The 21,166-nt window shown below is 33.8% G+C and overlaps 1 protein-coding gene and 1 pseudogene across 14 annotated transcripts; both read left to right on the top strand.

Moving 5' to 3' along the window:
- The first annotated feature begins 2,485 nt into the window (after nucleotides 1–2,485).
- On the top strand, nucleotides 2,486–6,951 carry LOC107619251 (uncharacterized). Of its 14 annotated transcripts, none has more exons than XM_088500073.1 (13): nucleotides 2,486–2,773; nucleotides 2,952–3,056; nucleotides 3,148–3,264; nucleotides 3,729–3,887; nucleotides 4,018–4,211; nucleotides 4,539–4,636; nucleotides 5,190–5,236; nucleotides 5,387–5,497; nucleotides 5,588–5,628; nucleotides 5,738–5,803; nucleotides 6,182–6,224; nucleotides 6,320–6,485; nucleotides 6,723–6,951. In XM_088500073.1, exons 1-5 carry the CDS (start codon nucleotides 2,533–2,535, stop codon nucleotides 4,098–4,100), a joined length of 705 nt encoding a protein of 234 aa, XP_088356199.1. In that variant the 5' UTR covers nucleotides 2,486–2,532; the 3' UTR covers nucleotides 4,101–4,211; nucleotides 4,539–4,636; nucleotides 5,190–5,236; nucleotides 5,387–5,497; nucleotides 5,588–5,628; nucleotides 5,738–5,803; nucleotides 6,182–6,224; nucleotides 6,320–6,485; nucleotides 6,723–6,951. The 14 variants fall into 14 exon arrangements, with proteins under 14 accessions (XP_088356199.1, XP_088356198.1, XP_088356195.1 ...); XM_088500064.1 differs by having other exon boundaries at nucleotides 2,488–2,773; nucleotides 3,988–4,211; nucleotides 5,322–5,497; XM_088500065.1 differs by having other exon boundaries at nucleotides 2,488–2,773; nucleotides 3,988–4,211.
- A 154-nt stretch (nucleotides 6,952–7,105) lies between these two features.
- LOC107615760 (mitochondrial arginine transporter BAC2 pseudogene) lies at nucleotides 7,106–8,864 on the top strand (annotated as a pseudogene).
- The last annotated feature ends 12,302 nt before the right edge of the window (nucleotides 8,865–21,166 follow it).

Here is a 21,166-nt window from a genome sequence, read left to right on the forward strand (position 1 = left end):
TCCTCTATTTGGGCCCTTTATTGGGCTTTCCTGTCGATTTGGCCGAGCTCTTTAGAAGAGGTCGGGTAGTCTGACCTGAAGAGGTCGGTCGCTTTGTCGCCAATCATCCCGGGTCGGGTAACTCGACCCAGGGTATGAACAGTAACTGTCTTCGCAAATCTATTTAATTATCTCTATCTTCCCTAAAAGATAGATCCAAAAAAACTCCCTAGATATAGGGAACAGTTATTCATCAATAAAGGTGGAACTACTTCAATAAAGGTGGTTATGAACCCTACTATAAATACGCTAACACCCCTTAGGTATATTTTACGTTCTAATCTACTAAAAACCTACCTAAATCCCTTGCTAACATAAGTATCGGAGTCTCTTGCAGGTACCACCCCCCCCCCCCACCTCCTCACGAAAAACTTGGACGGTAGCACCTCGGGTAAGAACGAGTCAAATGCTCTGCTTTGCTTCAGAAGGAGTCTAAACCTCACATTTAGGCCCAAAATTAACGTTTTAGGTAACCCTCGGAACAGTAACTATAAAAAGGGAGGCGTAGTGGTTTAGGTGAAAGATGGCTGGTAGATGAGAGTAGAGGATGGTAGATGCAGTATGTGGAGTTGTGGAGAGTTTTGTTCTGCTTTTTATTTTTGTTTTTTATTATTAGTAGGGGTAAATTAGTCTAAAAAATAAAAAAAAGATAAAAAAAAAAGATGATTTTAAAATGATTTCTAATGTTAAAAATAAAACTGATAAAAAAATTTAGAAACGATTTTAATTTTAATCTAAGATATTAAGAATAAAAGAAAATACTTAATTCTAAAATAAAAAGTTATAAAATTTATAGTTCTATGTTTTTCATACTAGAAATTAAGACACAACTAGTGGCAAGAAAAAAAAAAAAAGAACAGGGACAAATTTAGTAGTAAAATACGACCAAATAATTTGGCCTCAACCTCCTTTTAAATCTTTGATAGATCAATTAAACCACTAAGCTTCTTCATTTAATCAAATGCCTGGTCCAAATTTAAAATCTTCTCATATATATTTTTTATGAACATAAATAATTTTTCAATATCATTTCATATTCTATCCTATCGTAAGTTATTAAACATACATGATATGATTTTATAAAAGACAGCAAGACTTATCAAGGACTTTTGTTTTTCTTCTCCTGTTTCATCCATTTAATTAGCTTTTATCTCCTTCTATTTTATTCTTTTTTATTTTTTATTGACGTATTATATTTTTGTTCCTTCAGCATTTTCATCACATTTGATTTTGCTTTTGGGTTATGGCTCTCTCGTAATGCTAATTACTAATGACATGTGTAGTCCAATTTATAATTTTGTTCGTCATGAAATAAAATGAATTCTATATTTGTCAACAACAAAAAAATAAATCGACAATGACAAAAAAAAAATAGTTAAAATTTAACTTATTTAGTATTAATAAATATTAAATAAGACAAATTATAATTATTTTTGGCTAATTTTTTTTAATTATCAAATATTTCTAAAAATAAATAAAGAAGTGAATTAAGTCATTCCACAAGTCAACCACATATTGATACAAATGGGATGAATTCTACGTTTGTCAAAAAAATCTATTTATCTATCTACTTAATATATTAAAATTGGGTTTTCCCTGAAAGTGAGGTGTCGATTCTTCGTGAATCTATTTTTCCGCCAAAATGAATACACTATTTTCTCTTCTAAATTTATTTTATAAAAATATCTTTATTATAATTATACTATAATTAGCATTTAAGTAATAATACAGAATTATACTAATTTAGAAAAATATCTTTATTATAGTTATATAAAATTAATATTTAATACATTATTAAACTATTTATCAATTATCAATCGAAAATATTTTTAATAATAATAATAATAATAATAATAATAATAATAATATGATATGATAATTATATGATAATGACACCAGTTATTAATAACTAATTTATATTTTTCTAGATAAATTTATTTTAGAAAAATATTTTTATTATAATTATATTATAATATTACAATTAGTATTTAATAAATAATGTATAATTATACTAATTTAACAAAATATCTTTATTATAATTATATAAAATCAATATTTAATGCATTATCAAACTAATTATCACTGGAAAATATTTTTAATCATTTTAATTATATTGATTTTAATTATATTGATACAATTCTAATTCTTATTCATTATCCAATGATTTTATTAATGGTAAGTTCACTACTAGAAATACAGACAGAATTTCAAAAAATTTTTTTGTCAAAATATAAAAAAATAAATTAGCATAAATTACAAACAAAAAAGAGAATTCGTCAATAATTTTATCAAAAAAATTAATTTTTTTTCGTAAAAAATAATTACAGATAAAAAATCCATCTTTAATTAAATGGACAAAAATATTACATTTTATTAAATTATTATAGACAAATTTTTCGTCTGTAATTTAAATTTTCCGTAAAAAATATTAAAATAAAGAGAGGGTCACTTTACTCCCAATCCTTTTGGTTCACTTTTTTTTCCGGTTCTCCCATGCATTCTCTCTCCATTGAAGATGTGACTTCCTCCGCTGTCGCCGCCGCCGCCGCCGCCGCCGCTCGGTCGCACGAGCTCCTTCCACCGCCGCTCTCAATGCGGTTGCTCTTTTCGTCGTCACACGAGCTCTCTCGGCCGTGCTCTTGTCTTACGAGCTCCCTCCGCCGCCGCTCTCGCGCTGCTTCTTCTCTCCTCGCTGGAGGTTTGTCATCGTCTCTTCTGGTCGCTGTTAGTTCAGGTAGGCCTCCGCCTCCTTCTCGTCCCTAGCCCTAACCCTTCCATTGTGATTCTGTTCCGATTTCATGATCCCTAGCCCTAACCCTGTTCCTTTCCTGTTTTAGGATAAAAATTCCTGACTTGATCATTTGATGAACTTGATGTTATGTAGCAGTGATTATTTATCTTCGTATTTGCAGCTGCTATAGATTTTGGAGACTTCTTTAAAGGTCCATTGCCAGGAAAGTTTCTCAAGCTTTTAGGGTTTCTTGCCTTGTCACGTCTTGGTGTGTATATTCCTCTAGGTGGGGTTAATAGGGAGGCTTTTGTTGGAAATTTAGATCAGAATAGTTTATTAAGCACTCTGGACTCATCAATGCACAAATTGTTTTCCAGCTTCTTGCACAGGTATATCCGAAGTTGCAAGATCTTCAGAAAAGAGAAGGCGAGGCTGGAAGAAAGAAAGTTCTTCAATACACTCGATATGCGTCAGTTGGATTTGCAATTGTACAGGTCAGTAAATTTGTGATCTATGTGAACACTGCATTTTCTCTTTACTCATGTTTAGATTTAAAATTCTCATCTTTTTAAAACTCATATCTTCTTTATTCTAACTTAAAATACTCTCTTTTTAATTTTTTAAAATGTCTACTTTTCTGATGAAGTTGTTATAATCATCACTCCTGTTTTTTCATTTCAGGCAATTGGCCAAGTCCTCTTTTTACGTCCTTATGTGAATGACTTTAGTACCGAGTGGGTTCTTTCATCTATTATCTTGTTAACTCTTGTTATAATCAGAAGAAGATTCTTGATTAGACAAATCTGTTAGTGCTTTAAGAGTATAATTATTAGCTTTGAGTGTGTATATTGGCTGTTTAACTTTTAATGCCATTAATGCCTGTGCTTCCCATTGAGAACTCTATGCTGCTCATTATCTTATTTCTACGGTCTCTGACGGAGTGTTTTCTTCGTTTTAGCTGAAGCAGACATGCAGAAATTGAGTCATGCGTTAAAAGTAATTTCAAAGAATCAAAGAACATGGTTCACAGCAGCGCTTCTACAATTAAGTGCCGAAGAATATCCACCTGCTGATGCAACTGATGACAAGTTGTATTTGAAAGGTGCTACCAATAGAGGTGAGCTTGACTTTTCCCTTCCTTATATGGTGTTGGCAAAATTGGAGTGGTTTCATATTGTTGAACTTTCTTCTCTAAGCTTGTCTTCAAATGGATTCAGATGGTGATTTCTGTAGTACTTCATCAACAGGGGAGAGCTTGAAGAACATTGCTACAGGTCAATGTGATGAAAAGTCATATAGATTAGGATTGCAAATTTGCAAGAGGATCTGAAAAGAACTTTGGATTCCATATGGTATAAAGCTACAGAGATATGCCAATCGAGCCGGCTCAAGGCTTTTCTCAGGAAGCAGGGAAAGTTATCTTCGCTTTGTGTCAATCAAGGTACATTTGCACTCATGTAGCTACGATTTCTTTTTCCAACCATCTTCAAAATTTATGGCATCATATTGTAATCTCTTCCTACTATGTGGTTAGTTTCTTTTATGTTTGTTTATGTAGAAATTTAAGTTTTATGGAGTTTATTTAGGTTTTATGTTTGCAGAATTTTATTTTTTTAAATTTATTATTCTAATATTTATTCCATTAACTTCAAATGTTGAGCCATAATTTAATTATCAGAAACTAAATAAATAAATAATGGAGTCTTTTTTTTTTGGACATAAATATTGATGATTTATTCTGCCATATTGCTAAATATGCTACTTTCAGGCTGCTCTATTACTTTTCAAAATTTCACCGAAATTGCTGGTGAGCCAATTGAAGCAGAGAGGTTATATGATGTTGTTAATGTCGTGCTCTCATTGCAGGTAATAGACTCGTCTTGGCTGAAGCTAGATTATCTGAATAGTTTGAGCAAATAAATCATTGATAGATTGGTGGAAGAAGATCTTCATTTTATCTTTTTCTTTCTTGTAAAGATACCGTATCCTCTCTCTATTTAACATTTTCTTTCTCATTAATTTGTTCATTTTTTCTATTAATATTTATTTATTTATTTATTTTAAATATCTTGTTTGTCTGACTGTGATCCACGGTACATGAGCAAATAGCTTCCTTAAAATTTGTAGAAATTAGCCTACTTGAATTACACCATGTGAATAATAAAGTATGAAAATCTGCTAGTGTAGTCAAGTCTCCCTCTGCCATCTTTCCCTAAAATTCATTTCTCAATTCGTCAAGCACATGTATTTGAAGTTATGCCACAAAAGCTACAACTTTGAAATTGTTGTTTGTGAACAAAAAGTTTTGGACTTTCCTCTAGATTTTGGAATTACAACTGACGAGTTGATCCTGAAAATTGAGGAAGTTGATTTTGGATTTAGATTAGATACACACTTAGATGAATGCTTTCTCTTGCAGATAATAAATCCAGCGGAAACTTTTGGTGATATAGTTATTGATTATTGGTAAGCTATCAAATGCTTGTTCAGTATAAATTTTTACATTCCTCTTCCTAGCCCTTAACCCATCATTTGAATCTTTTATTCTAAGGTTGCAATGAAAGGCTATATCTATCAAAAAGTATGATCGTTCAATAAAATTATTACCATTCTAAGGTTGCAACTTGGAGCAAGCATGGTGAAAAAGTCAAGTTGCTACTGTTGTTTGGAGACCATGTTATCAGTGTTGATATTCGTGGCAACATGTTCTTGTGGGCATTTAAGGGAGTTATGGATCAGAACCCTTTCCCATTTGGGCACATTTTGCTTGATCAGAGTTCCTATTAATATTTATTTATTTATTTTATGCTTGCTCAGATGTGGATTTTGCATTTTCTCCCTGCAAGCGTTGTTAGCATGTATATTTTCTTTTCCTCTCTATATTGGCATTTTCTGTGTATTAATTTCATCAATTGGTTTCCCCATATATAACATGTTTATGGTGTTTGCAATGCGTTTCTTTGATAGGATCAACAAAGTAGAGAGCTTTCTCAGAACAATGTTTCTAGACGAGCCAAGAAACTTAAAGTAAAGGTATGGTTGGTGTTTCATGCTTTCTTTATTGTTGCTTAGCAGAGCTTGTGAAAGCGTTGCTTTTGCTTTAATATTCCTCTGTAAATTCTTAATGTTTTGTTTAGAGACTTAGTATGATAATTACAAAGATATATAAATGTGTGTTTTACTAGTGAAAACATCTTATGACCTCGGATACCTAAATTTGGATTTTGGTATTCTTAATCTGACTTATTTTTTATTTTTATGTTGTGATTATGCTTTCTAGTTCTTAAAGCATTCAGTTCAATAGTCATGATTAGGTCGGAAACTATATGAATTAATTGTGAGTCATAGGTCTTTGTGCTTCCTGTTTTGAATAGATTTTTCATCCCTCATTTCGTATATGTGTTTATACAGGAAGAAGAAATAAAGTTGAAGCCCGTGATTGCATTTGATTGTGGTGGGTTATTTCTCTGCGACTATTCATTCAGTTCTAATTTTGCTGAAGAAATGAAATTGAAACTGATGTATATTAATGTAGAATCTGAATTACAGTGGGGAATCCAGCCTTAAAGGCATGTGTATAAATATATAAATTGAAATGTGAGGAAAGTTGGGATGATGAAGAAGAAGCAGCAGCAGAAAGAGCAAGTGAAGTGAAATTTTGCAGATGAGATAAGTGGAATTAACACAGGATTATGTATAATTATACATTATAAAGGTAATAACAAAATCTCTTAATTAAATTTATTAATTTATTAAAATTTATTACTATCAATTTAAAAAAATTGACAAATTCTAGGTGCTAATGGATAATGCATTCTTATTATATATTTATAATTTGAGAATATTAGAATTATCATAAAAATTTGTATTATTTTATTCTCCTGATAAACAATTTTATAATCACGTTAATCATATAATTTTGTATACTAATATTGATATAGTATTGTTTCAGGTATATATTTTGCAGGCATCAAAGGATAGTGTTGAGTTGCTATTTAGTGGGTTTAAATTATTTATTGTTTATTGGAGAACTTTCTGCATTAGAATTCTTTAATAATTTGTTGTTCATTTTCTGCTGATTTTGATATGTTCTTACACAAATAACAATTTGTTGCTGGATTTAGATATATTACTAGATTATTTATAATCACATTCAGTATATATATCTGATTTATTGAAAATAGTAGATTACTAAAATCGGTTAATAACTATTTTAGAGTTAATACAATTAACACTAAATTAAGAAAAAATAAACAATGCATAACTCATTACTTTTTTATTAGTCAAATTATTATAATTTAAATTAATTTTAACAAAATAACTTAAAATTATAATTTCAATTTTATCATGTACATGCCACGGGTAATTACAATTGTAAATAAATAAAAAGAAAAGTAGTTAATTATGTCATTCTACATGTCAACCACGTATTGGTACGAGAGGTCTTAGTCCCTTTCATGAAAGAAAAAATATTAGCCTTTTCTTTACACTTTAAATTTGGCAAGAGAATAGTAACTAATGGCTTTCATTTTCTTGTTCTTTGGATAATAAGTAACTAATAATTTTTGTTATTTTAAGTGGACTAAAATTAGGCGTAACATACTTTTAGGTATCACTCAATTTATCTCTTTCATTCTTTTGTCTTTCTTTTTCATTTTTCTTTTGATTATTTTCTTTCAAGTTTTTCTTCGAGTAAAAGAGTTGTTGGACACACTTTTACGTGTGTTCATGCAACAAGCTTCGAAGAACTGAGGTTTGGTTTTGGGGATTCTCCCTTCAAAATTTTTCAACCTTACCCTTTTACATCCAAGAAAATGGAAGTAAAATAATTTAACAAAGAAAAATGATATGAATTGTAGAAACTTTTAATTTTCAATCAAATTTGTTTCTCTTGGGTTTGTTAATCAGGAAAAAAATCAAGCTTTGGAAAAAACAAAGCATTGTAGCAAACCCGAATAGTTGGGACCTTTGTCAATATTTTGTAGAGCATAATTTAAACAGAGGAAAGAAGAAAATGGATCTCTGGGCAGAATTTCATGCAGCAAGTTGGGGAAGGGAGTTTGTAGCAGGAGGATTTGGAGGAATTGCTGGGATAGTATCTGGTCATCCATTAGACACAGTGCGAATAAGGCAACAGGTCTTAAACACCGGTGGCCATGGCTCATCATCAGCATTCACCATTCTTAGAAATGCTTTGGCTAAGGAAGGACCTGCTTCTCTCTATCGTGGCATGGGTGCACCTTTGGCCTCTGTTACATTTCAAAATGCTATGGTTTTTCAAACTAATGCAATTCTCTCAAGAGTATTTGGCAAATCTGTTTCTCCTAATGACCCTCCTTCCTTCAAGGGTGTAGCATTAGGAGGAGTTGGCACAGGTGTCCTCCAGAGCCTAATTATTTCCCCGATAGAGTTGGTCAAAATTCGCCTTCAGCTTCATCGCAATGAAAAACACTTGATAGAACAACCACATAAAGGTCCTATAATTGTTGCCAAGAATGTATGGAGAAAAGAGGGACTAAAAGGAATATACAGAGGACTGGGCATCACTGTTATAAGGGATGGACCTTCGCATGGTGTTTATTTTTGGACATATGAATACATGAGGGAACAGCTTCACCCAGGTTGTAGAAAAAGTGGTCAAGAAAGCCTATGTACTATGTTGATGGCAGGTGGATTAGCTGGTGTAGCAAGTTGGATTGTTTGCTACCCTTTTGATGTTGCAAAGACAAAGTTACAAGCTCAAACACCTGATTCTTTGAAATACAATGGCACTGTTGATTGCCTTAGAAAGAGTATTAAGGAAGAAGGGTATGGAATTTTATGGCGCGGATTAGGAACTACAGTTGCTAGAGCTTTTGTAGTACATGGTGTTGTTTTCACAGCTTATGAGATCACATTGAGGTTATTATTTAATCATGAAATTATTCAAATGCAGAAAACTATTTAGGAGAATGAATTCAATCTTCTCCTTTTATTTTTTCTGGGAGATATAAGAATGGTACAATCATCATTATTAGAGTAACACGTGTACTATAATAAAAAAAATGCATATCTGCTTGCCCTAACAAATTTGTAGGTTAGATATTGAAACCATTACCACTTGTAATCTCTAAAATGTTTATTTTATTTGATAATCATTACTTTACCTAAGGTGAAGGGGAAAAAGACACTTCACATTCTAAGCCAAATAAGTTTATATTTCTCTCAATTAGTTCAAGTGAGAATAATTAATAATTAATAAAGTAAGAATAGATTAATTTTTACCTTGTACATGAAATTTATTAGAGTAAAATTCACTTCTACTTTTACTCCAACCAAAATTACCTTTGTGTTCGAAGGGAGAAAGTATTTTCTTTTTCTATTTTTAAATTAATAGAAGAAAGAAATAGGCCATGAAGATTTATGTTTTGGTCTTTTAGATATGCAGACATTTCTTTTAGCTTTTGATGAGTTCAAAGATATTTTTGGATCATAGCACAAACTTTTCTTTTCAGTCTAAACTATACGTTGATGACAACTAATAAATCAATAATAATTTTATCTACGAACATACGTTAAAATAATTTAACTTGAATAGCTTAATATTTTAATTTCATTCAAGAGGCAAAATTTTATATAAGCATCTATCTCTATATTATTATCTGTAAGAGTATGATGGAAATACAATCAAGTGAGAAATAAATGATTCAATTAAACTTACGCACTCATTCCTAGGGGTGGCAAAGCGGATCGGCCCGCCCCAACCCGCCACGCTCCGCCTAGACCCGCCACATAAACGGGGCAGATCGACCCGTCCCGCCAACTAAAATGGGTTCAAAATGCTAACCCGTCCCACTTTATGGCGAGTTGGTGGGTTAGCCCGCTTGATTTTTTTTTTTAAAAAATCATTAAAATTAATAAAAAATAATAATAAAAAAATCAAATACAAATAAAAAATAGTCAAATTATAATATATTTTTTTATTATTTTTTTTAATTTTTAACTTCAATAAAATTGTTCAAAATAATATTTGTCAATAGAATCATCTTTATTTTAAAAAATAAGTCACATAATTTGAGCATATATACGAAATTGTAAAATAAAATAAATAAAGTTAATAACTCAAAAAAGAATAGAAACAAAAAATAAAAAAAAAGTGTTTAAAAATTCTATAATTATAAATTTTATAATAGTAATCACTCTTTTATTTAATTAAAAAAAAAAAGAAAAAAAAAATTATCGACCCGGCGGACCGGTCCGCCCCGCCCCGCTAATTTGGCGGTGCGAATTTGCCGGATTTTTTTTAATTTGGCGGACTTCAATTCCTAACCCGACCCGCCTTTTTTAGCGGGTTTAGCGGATTGGCCCGACGGGCTCGACCCGTTTTGCGACCCCTACTCATTCCACTATAGCCTCTATAACGATATATACATGGATGGATAATTTATACTGAGAGGAACACACACGACAAGAACTAAGTAGTTCCCTCCACACCGTTTTGTTAGGCTCCATTGGCATATGCTTAATCAAACTGTAAGCCTCGTTTACCTGACCGGTATGTCTTAAAAGATCTGCGTAACAAGTAAAATGTTTAATCCATGCTGTTAAGTTATATTTATTTGTCATCTATATAATGTAAATCTTCCCTTCATGTAGTAATGATTACAAGCTAAGAAAATTGCAAAGACAATAGAATTCGTGCTTAGACCTAAATTGCATTTTTGTGAAGAGTTCCACCCATTACAACCTTGTCTAGTCATATCATATGCAGATATCAATGAATTCCGATCAATGAATCAACATAACGAACATTCTCTTACTTTCTTGCATCATCTAGATATCTACAACTAGCATACATGTCTACTAATGTATTTTCCAATAGAAAATTTGGATACAGTTTCTTCCTCTCAACATATTGATCAATTCTCCTTCCTAACAATATAGTCAAGATCCTCACAAGCTCAAGAAACACTAGCACAAGTAATTACGCTAGGTTTCACCCCACTTTTCTCCATTTCTAAATACAATTCTACAGCTTTGCTAGGCATATAAAACTAATCTCTTGTCTAAATTCATAATATCTTCTTAACATACAGAATGTTATCAACTGGTCTGTTATTTACCACCGGCATGAGACTAGACATAAAATGACAGCTGACTCTTGTGTTAAAGCCTTTTCCCGAGAACCTTCAATGCATTATCAAATAACATCGCCGCTAGATACTTCATGTAAAAATAAAATACGCCTTGCCTTCAACAAGCAAAGACATTTCCCATACACTGGAATTAGACCGCTTCTAACAAATAGATATAAATCAAGTCGATCCTTCGGCATGTCTTTATGCGCTTGCAATTTGAAGCTTAAATTATCAGAGCACAAGCAAGATTTCAGAACACAAGGGTAAGTATCATGATCGGGACTACACCCGCCACCATTAACCATGACCTTGAAAAGAAGTAATGAATCATCAAAGTAACCAATGCTCTGTGGAATTTTTATCAAACACCTTTGCGTGCGAACCTGGATTCACCATAAGCTACATATGCCAGCTTGATCTTGCCACATTAGAAATGAATTTGCATGTTGCGCACTTATCACTCTCTCTATCCCTTTCTTCATTTTCAATCCTCTCTCCCAAAAGTTTGGATTTTTTTGCTCACATTCTTGTCACCATTGAATAACATGATGAGAGTCCACCCCATGAAATTCATCATCCTAAGTAAACGACCAAAGCCACAGATTCTAACCTCAGAAACCTGGCTCTTTATCTATACTTCCTTCACAACCTCGAAATTTTCTCCAAAGAAAGAAGTCTATTGTTGAGTGATGTGTCCATAAACAACGGTGCTAATTTCCTCGAGGTAAGATCGTTGTAGTTCATCAACACTTTATTATTCGTGGACTATCAAATTTAGAATTGGGATTTTAAAGTGAAGTTTAAAGACAAACAACAGGATTATTAAAATTGAGAGTAAAATACCCATAGTCCATAGTCGTCCCTGAGATTCGCGTAAATACTCAATGTAATCTTCAAGATCCCGATTTTTCCATTGTAGTTCACCAGATAAAACTCCGAGCACTCAAAGTGATCCTGAACATATTTTTGGTGATGAGTCATCACCGGAGCGTTGACGTGGCACCCTCCTTCCTTTTTCCCGCAAAATATCCCAATCCGTTCTCTTCTCTTCTCTTCTATTTTCTTCCTCCATCGAACCTCTCATTTCTTTTCTTTTCGTCACTGTAAAATCCTCCAAGTATAACCACTCTCTCTCCCAAAGACCGCAGCTCAATGGCGGAGGAAGAAGTTGTTGCACCTTCTGCCAGGCCTCTTCCCTCCGATTGTAAACGCAAGTTCGAAGATCTCGATTCTGAGCCTACCGAATCTAATGCCAAATCCAACCGTGACGATAACAACGTCGATGCCGCGGTTCTCGATGACGGCGACAACAAGCGCCCTCGCCTTGACGACGACCTAGGTACTTTATTCCTCTCTTTATCTCGCGCCTCACACATTTTTCATAGTGATGCCAACTTCGACTTTGCATCTGTACAATTGATGATGTAATTATCATTTTCAGCTAAATTATCCTTTATAAAATTGTTGATTTTGTTAATGATGTGGTGAAGAACAATGTTTCTGTGTTTTTTAACACCACATCCAACTCAAAACCTTAAGGTGTCGAGTTAATGGGTCTCTCATCTTATAAACTCTTCACTCTTCCTTGCTTTCTTTGATGTGGGACTAATTTCAACACTCCTCACACTTGCAACACTAACAAGAAATACAATAAAATACCTGCAATATAATTCTGGTGCCAAGATTCAGATAACTAGGGATGCTTATACAGACCCTCAAGACATGAGTAACAGCCCCAGATGGAAGAATAAGGATAGAGCGATGAACAAGAAGAAGAGATGAAGTTTATGAAAATTTGGGGATTTAGGGTTAGTTATAATGGGAAGGACCAACGGGGTATAAATTAGAAATTAGCTAGCTCAACTAGCCGTTGGACCCTTCCAGCCTGGCAAACCGAAGCCACGTCAACGCTCTAGTGATGACTCATCACCAGAAATATGCCCAGGGACCACTTTGAGTGCTCGGAACTCTATTTGGAAGACTACTATAAAAAAATCGGGATCTTGAAGATTACATTGAGTATTTGCGCGAATCTCAGAGACGACTATGGGTATTTACTCTAAAATTGACTATAGAATTTGGAATTTTGTGGAACATTTTGAATATATAAAAGATGACTTCTATGGTGACTAATTCATTCGTGTGAATAAAGTGGCTAAGGAATTTTCAGCCAATTAGAGCTTTACACGTGGAATGAATGAATTTAACTCCTATATGAGTTTGACTGATGAAAATTATTAGTTTTATTAATGACCCACAGTAAAACCAGGTAAACATGCCTAATGAACAAATCTAATGGATTAGCAAATGTGATTTGTGAAGTTTTTAATTTCTTTGAATTTCAAACACTCTCATATTTGAAATAGAAGAGAATTGAAACAGAAATCAAAAGAAAAAATAATTTTTTTTTTCTAAATTTGAGTTGAATGAATAGACCTTCAAAGCATTTGGGAAAATTAGAAGTCATTCTGAAGTTGTGCTTTGAGTTGCGGGAGGTGGGCGTAGGCCATCTCCGACGGCCGTTTCTGGAAGTGGATTCATTGAGAAAGGTTTGGGCGAAGGAGAGGCATGTTGATCGAGACGACCTCACCTGACAGCAGCAGCAGAATCTACTAAATACCGGAGCCAAGCAACGATTCCGAAGAGCAGAATCAGAATAATCGCCGGCGACTCAGAGAGAAAGAGTAGAACCGTAGGCTTTGCTCCATTGTCGCCTCTCCTCTCGCTCCTTCCCTCCCCCTTTATCTCTCTCTCTCTCTCTCGAGGTTGGAAACCCTAAAACCCTGGCTGCCGGTGCTGGCTCTCTGTCTCCCCTAGCGTCCCCCGTCTCTCCTTTTATGTGTCGTTGTTGTTCTGAATCGGTAGACTTTGGCTCCTGTTCGTCCTTTTTGTATGCTATAATTTTGGTGAGTATTTTTTGTTCTAAATTCGATGAATATGCAGTTGTTCTGAATTTGCTGAGATAGTTTTATGTCAATCTACTCTATTAGACATATGATATACTAGTTTTGTTCCAAATAAACTACACAGACATGCTTAATTTGAATATTTCAAACTAAATAAATACAATTGAAAATTAAAAACAATTATAATACTCAAGATCAAGATAATCCTATAATCAATAACCAAAAAATTGTTTCTTAGCAGCTCCTTTTGACTCTGCATCCTCCAAATAAGTGATTGGAACAAAACTAGATCCTTCTGAGTTTACTAATAATAGTACACATAATAAAAGATTTAACCATTGTCAAATTCTTGATATCTCCATTCAGAAAAATCAAATGACAAAATCTATACATTTAAAAACCAAAATAGTGTACGCTTAGCACAAACGATTGGCCAAAGTAATTTTTATATCATTTTTCAGCAATTCTCCTCCGCTCACCTGTTACCAAAAAATCAAAATTTTTTCATTGTGATGTCAGAAACCAACAAGTCAACCAATTTATATAGAACAAAAGTCATAAAGGACATCCTTGAATCATATATGAATAGTTAATCATTATAGTTGGCACTTAGTAGAAAAATTTTTTTGTTCTAAAATTTTAGAAATTTCTGCCCTTTCAACTCTCTTGAAGATTACAGAACATAAAAACAGAAAGAAAGAAAATATTACCTACACTTTCAATTTTTTTTATTGACGATATATAAATAAAAGTTAAATATAAAGGAAAGAAAGGAATAAGAGAAGATACACGGAAAGAAGATTGTGAACAACATTGATATTGGAAGAATCAATTACAAGATAAATACATTATATTTTTTTCTTTTTCTTTTATTGTTTGTTTGTAAATGAAGATTATACATTTTAAATTCCTATTAATATGTCACGGGAAAAAGAAAATCATATCAATCAATATCATAATTTAAGAACCAACCAAAATTTGGCTCAACTGAGTACAGAAAAGAGAAAAAACTATCCCAAAAAACATAGATATCATTGATAATGATATTAATTCAAGTTAAATGAGGCACTCTAACTGCTGTTTTTTTGCCACCAATGAAAAATCACAATATAGAGCTAATTCTATGATATGAGTTACTATCACACCCTTTCTCTGCATGCAACCTCCTATTATAATTATGTGTGATTAGTTTAGCCGACATTTACGATAATTTTAGTAAAAATTTAAGTGAAGATATAGATAATAGGGCACCATAGATTTGTTTAAAAATGTTAGTTTTATCTGAAATATTACCATCGTGATTTTTAAGAATGAACACTGTATAAAATATTACGTACATATAGGACTCTAACTTAAATTCAAAGAAAGTATAACAACATGCAATGGAAAAGGAATGTACCTTTTGATTAAAAAATAAAGTTTGTTGTGTATATTAGCATTTGCAATTGGAAATTGATCTTATGGAATTTATTTTTCTTAAGCATTGTGACAAGTTTCTTTGTAAAATGGAGTAGCGACATTGCTTTTTTGGTGTCTGCTTCTAAAAGTGGAGAATCTATGACGAAGGTTGTTATCCCGAATCAAGTGTGGCCTACGGAAGAAGCCTGACATAGCAAGTATGGAAGGAATTTGCACAGGTGACAGCATTACATTTTGGGACTGGCATCAAAGTCGGTCATCGGTGGATTGGAAGTTTCGCATATCAGGTTAGAATTCTAGTCATGGAATTCAACTTTATTTTTGGTCAATCTGAGACAAATGAAATCGAACATTTAAAAGAGAGAAATTTAAAAGATACATACGAATTACAAAAGAAAGCTCTATCACAGAAATGTGGATGAAAAATAGGAGTCTTACATAAGCGTTTTAGTAGCAAGTGTTTTGCTTTTGTTCCGTTTATTTATAAGATGATAAAAATTTGTCTTGAACCGTTTCTAAAAATATGTTTTTTAGATTGCTTTAAAATGAAAATAAAATAGTTTTTTTTTTTGAAATACTTCTAATTTATATCTTTTTTAATAATTTTCATCATTAATTCTTCTTTTTCGAAACTCTCAAACCACAAGGAAGAACATCAGCTAGCGTATCTAAGAGAAATCTAGCAAAGCACACAGAACCAATAACATCAAACATTCAGTTGAAATTTAACAAAAAGTTCAGTAATTCAGCAAAATCAAAGAATATCTCATACTAATATCAGTACTGGTACTTGAACTCCATAACATAATAGAAACATCCCATCTCCAAAAAAAACCTATAAAAACATAATAGAAACGTCCAAAATTTTGTTCAACATGAAGAAAAAACAGCCTGAAGAGATTCTTAAGTTAAACAGTTTAAATCAGATATGGGTTCAGGATTGTGAAAGGTTGGAAAGCAACCAGGTAAATTTGGCATATAGAAACAATGTTTTAACAAGTAATAAGATAAAAGAAGAGAAGGAGAATCGATTTTAGAGCTCCAAATAAATTGACTCTCGAACCATGATTAGGACCAAAATTAGGCTAAATTTAATATAATTTCATCATCAAAATTCCATACCACTATTAAGAGGACAGCAACATTCAATCTCTAATCACATGCAATTCAGCAAAATCCAACTCCTAATAACAACATCATTCGCTCTCTAATTTCAACAACATCCAACCTCTAATTACAGCAATTCAACAGCATCCAACAATTTAGCAAGGGTAAATTACATCGACTACAACCATAGTTCCTAAACCTTAGCATAGGTAAGCAAACAAAATTAAACTAATTCTAATCTTTTTGAGGCCTAACTCCCAAACCGCATAAAAAAAATAATGTGCAAACAAAATTCAGCTATTCAAACAATAGAACAGAAGTATAAACTTTTTGAATGCGAGAGACATGTTGCATAAATGAAAAAATCATCCAATCTATGATTAAAAAAAAAAACCCTCTGATAAACCCCAAATTTGTTGTTTATCTTGTGCTTATTTTAGGGGATTTTATCGTCTTTTTCCACATTTATTCAATGAAATAGCATGGTTTTATAATTCTCCCTTAATTTGTGCTTAAGTGTAAAAACATGCTTTTTAGGCCCTTAAATTGGTGATTTTAATTCACTTTAATTCCATTCGATGTGTTGATGTGTTTGTTAAGTGATTTCAGGTTCATAAGGCAAGTATTGGATGAAAGAAATGAAGAGGAAAGCATGCAAGTGGAGAATTCATGGAGAAATGAGCAAAATGGAGAATTGAGGGACACGCGCACGCGTCATGCACGCGTACGCGTGAGTAGAGGTTTTGCCAGCGACGTCCACGCGTCAAGCACGCGCACGCGTGATGTTCGGCACGTGACCCACTTGAAGTGAAATCGCTGGGGGCAATTTCTGAGCTGCCCAGGCCCAATTCTAACTCATTTCTGAGGGTATTTGATGCAGAATTGAAGATTGAGCAAAGGGGGAGCGCTTAGTTAGTCATGATGAGCCTTTAGTTAGTTTTCTAGAGAGAGAAGCTCCATCTTCTCTCTAGAATTAGGTTAGGATTTGGTTAATTTCTCTTAAATCTAGGTCCAAATTTTTTATTTCATCTTGTTTCCTTTATAATTTCTTGTTCTAATACTTCAACTCTTCTTGGTTCTTTTGTTAATTTCACTTTGATGCCTCTTTTATGTTCATGAATACTCAAGTTGGATATGGATCTTCTTTTAATGCAATTTGATGTTTGATGTTCTTTTATTGTTGATTTGAGTTGTGAATTTACTTTCCTTGCAATTGGTAGTTGGTAGATTTTACTATTTCTTGTCCATTTATTATGTCTTCCTTTTATGCCTTCCAAGTGTTTGACAAAATACTTGGTTGGATGTTAGAGTAGTCTTTTGAGCATTCTTGGCTTGGAAAGAGTAATTAGGCAATCTTGACTCATGAAAACCCAACTTATGTTGGTGATCTAGAGTTGTTAGCTAATATTGTTTCCATTGACTCTAATCTCTTGCTAATTCAGTTAGTGAGTTGATTAGGACTTTTGGGATTGAGATTAGCTAGTATTATTAGACTTTCTCCGAGTATGAGGATAACATGATACCTTCTTCCATCGTCAGGGATGACGTAATAAGATAAATTCTTGTTTATCATTGCATGACTAGGATAGAAAGCCTATATTCTCAATTCTTGCCATGAATGTCTCTCTTTGTTAATTTTCTTCTTTAATTGATTGCTTGATCTACTTTTCTTGTCATTTAAATTCTCGCCCATTTAATTTCTTGCCTCTTCATCAATCAAACCCCTTGTTCCTTCATAGCCAATAATCATTCACTTCATTGCAATTTCTTGTGAGACGACCCGAGGTTTAAATACTTTGGTTAATTTTTATTGGGATTTGTACTTGTGACAAAACCAAATTTTTTATTGGGAGGATTGTTTGTTTCTTATCAAAATGGCGCCATTGCCGGGGAGGTTGCAATGGTGCAATGTTATTGGCTATTGTATATATTGTGAATAGCTTGATTTTTGGTTTGTTTGTTGGTTTTTGCTAGTTGTAAGATTTTTCTCTCTTTGTCCTTGTTAGTTTTTGTTTTTTTTTTCCCTTGTCACCATGAATTCTCACCCCTTTGGCTATGAGTTTGGTTCAAACTATGTTGTACGAAATGGAAGCTTTAATGAGGAATTGCATCAAGGATTTGGAAATCAAAGGAGGGAGGAGCCCTAAGCTTATGGACAACTTTCTTGGCAATGACCTCCTTCCGAATCGAGTTTGACAAGAGTGCTTGGGAACATGACTACTCTCCTCATGGAGATGCGCAAGGACCAAAAGACATTTTATTCCATCAAGCCGTTCAAGCGCCACCCCAACATGACTACTCTCCGAATTCTTATGGGTATAATTCAAATCCTAATGCATACCAATCTAATGTGTGTGATGACCCTTATTGTGATTGTCAACCGCAACCACCACATACATGTAACCCCTTCCCTCAAGATAGCCCTCAACAACCATACTCGCAAGCCTCATACCACAATTTACCTCCATATGATCATAACCCATATCCACTATACCAACCCCCATATGAACCATATCTAGAGCCACTGCCATTCCAACACCAATACTCCCGAGAACCACAAATTCCGTATACAGTACCTCAAGACTTTCACCAATATGAACCACCTTCCAACTACAATACCTTTTCCTTAAAGAATGAATCATCTATTTCACCACCGCCCTCCAATGGAGCCCTCATGCTAAAATAAAGAGATCTTAGATCTTATATCCTAAAGCAACAAGAGGGGACGGAAAGGGAGTTTAAGGAGCTAGAAGCCAAGATGGCTATCATAGCAGAAACCGTTAGTAACATGGTCTCATCCCACCTAAGCCTATGCGATCAAGGCACTCCCATTGTTGAATATGGAGAAGCAACCAAGGAGCTTAGTGAGGGAATGGACTTGAAGCTCTAAGGTGAGGAAGAGGAGTTAAAGCAAGAAGTGCAACAAGAGAAGGAGGTAGAGATTATTGAACAAGAGGAAGTAGTTGTTGGGTATTTAGGATATGTTGAGTACATAAAGAAATCTCAAGTTGAAGAGCCTTCTTCCATGGAGTTTGGAAGGGGTGTTAAAGAGGAGAGTGATGTTAAGGAAGTGGATAGAGAGTTGAGGAAAATTGATCAAGAAATGGATTCCATCATTAGTGATTTTTTGTCCACATTGATCAACCCCCTTGATGATTTTGTTGAGCCCTCTTCCATTGGATTAGAAAGCAATGTTGGGGAGGATGTGCAACCTCCGAGGCATATTGTGAGTGAAGACTTGGAAGAGGTGTTCCAAGCAACAAGCCCTCCTATCTATGATGATTCCGCATCAACATATGATTCTTCTGAGCATGATGAGTCCTTCCCCAAAATGATTGGAATTGATGATGAGGTAGACTTCACTAAACCTCCTATTTATGATTTGAGTGATGGAGAAGAGATAGAAGAATTTAGTGAAGAAAAATGCGAACTTGAGGAAGCTTGGCAAGAGGTAGAGTTTGAAGAACCCTGCCAAGTGGTGGACGCCTCTAGAAGAGGATGGACGGGAGTGGATCGTGCTTTGTCAAGACTGTTGGAAACTCCCCCACCTAGGTTGTCATCTAATCCTTCATTTGAGTGGGTAAAACTTCTAACTCTTAGCTTTATTATCCCACTTGAATTCGGCTCGCTTAAAACGGATAGCCAACTTAGGGCGCTTTGTGGAATTAAGCGTAAGAGGAGGATGTTTAGTGGTTGGCGTTGTAAGTCTAGGCTCATTATGGTTAGAAGCTCGAAATTGAGGAGCATGGATTGGTGTAGTGCTCAATTGAATGGGTCTAGGAGGATCGTTTGGTGCCTTCATGAAAATTCGGCTTCTCTACCACCCGAATGGAATCAAAGTGATCAAATTGAAGATGGGCGCGGAAACAAAGTATGGGATCCCATATTACAAGGACTCCGTCAAAGATCCCTACAAGAAAAATACCCATTCAGCCACACTTTTTTTAAGCTACATTTGAAAAGCGTAGCCTATTCATAGAATAGGCTACGCTTTTCTCAGTGTTGCCTTTTTTTTAGAGAAAAGGAAACAAAATTCTGGCATCATTTAAAAAGTGTAGCCTTAGGTAAATTTGGCATATAGAAACAATGTTTTAACAAGTAGTAAGATAAAAGAAGAGAAGAGAGCTCCAAATAAATTGACTCCCGAACTATGATTAGGACCAAAATTAGACTAAATTTAATATAATTTCATCATCGAAATTCCATACCACTATTAAGAGGACAGCAACATTCAATCTCTAATCACATGCAATTCAGCAAAATCCAACTCCTAATAACAGCATCATTCGATCTCTAATTTTAACAACATCCAACCTCTAATTACAGCAATTCAACAGCATCCAACAATTTAGCAAGGGTAAATCACATCGGCTACAACCACAGTTCCTGAACCTTAGCATAGATAAGCAAACAAAATTAAACCAATTCTAATCTTTTTGAGGTCTAACTCCCAAACCGCATAAAAAAATAATGTGCAAATAGAATTCATCTATTCAAACAAAAGAACAGAAGTATAAACTTTTTGAATGCAAGAGACACGTTGCATAAATGAAAAAATCATCCAATCTATGATAAAAAAACCCTCCAATCTATAATAAAAGAACCATACAGCTATTCAACTAGATAATCATATCATAGCTACTAATAGATGTAGTTAAAACTCCAACAAATCTGTCAAAAAAAATCACGTTTTGATGCTGCAATTTTAAATAATCACATTCAGACCCAAGTTCAATTTGAAAAAAAAAATATAAACTTACTTATAACTAACTCTTCTTTTTCGAAACTCCCAACCCACAAGGAAGAACATCAGCTAGCGCATCCAAGAGAAATTTAGCAAAGCACAC

The sequence above is a fragment of the Arachis ipaensis genome, chromosome B9, assembly GCF_059453495.1.
Source record: "Arachis ipaensis isolate K30076 ecotype BB chromosome B9, ASM5945349v1, whole genome shotgun sequence".
NCBI lineage: Eukaryota > Viridiplantae > Streptophyta > Magnoliopsida > Fabales > Fabaceae > Arachis > Arachis ipaensis.

Excerpts from the sequence above, each read along its gene's own strand:
- LOC107619251 (XM_021110847.2), top strand. The coding sequence starts at position 2,533 with ATGCATTCTCTCTCCATTGAAGATGTGACTTCCTCCGCTGTCGCCGCC. Across the intron at positions 3,057-3,147 it reads TGGTGTGTATATTCCTCTAG|CTTCTTGCACAGGTATATCC; the intron begins GTGGGGTTAATA and ends ATTGTTTTCCAG. Across the intron at positions 3,265-3,728 it reads TTGGATTTGCAATTGTACAG|CTGAAGCAGACATGCAGAAA; the intron begins GTCAGTAAATTT and ends TCTTCGTTTTAG.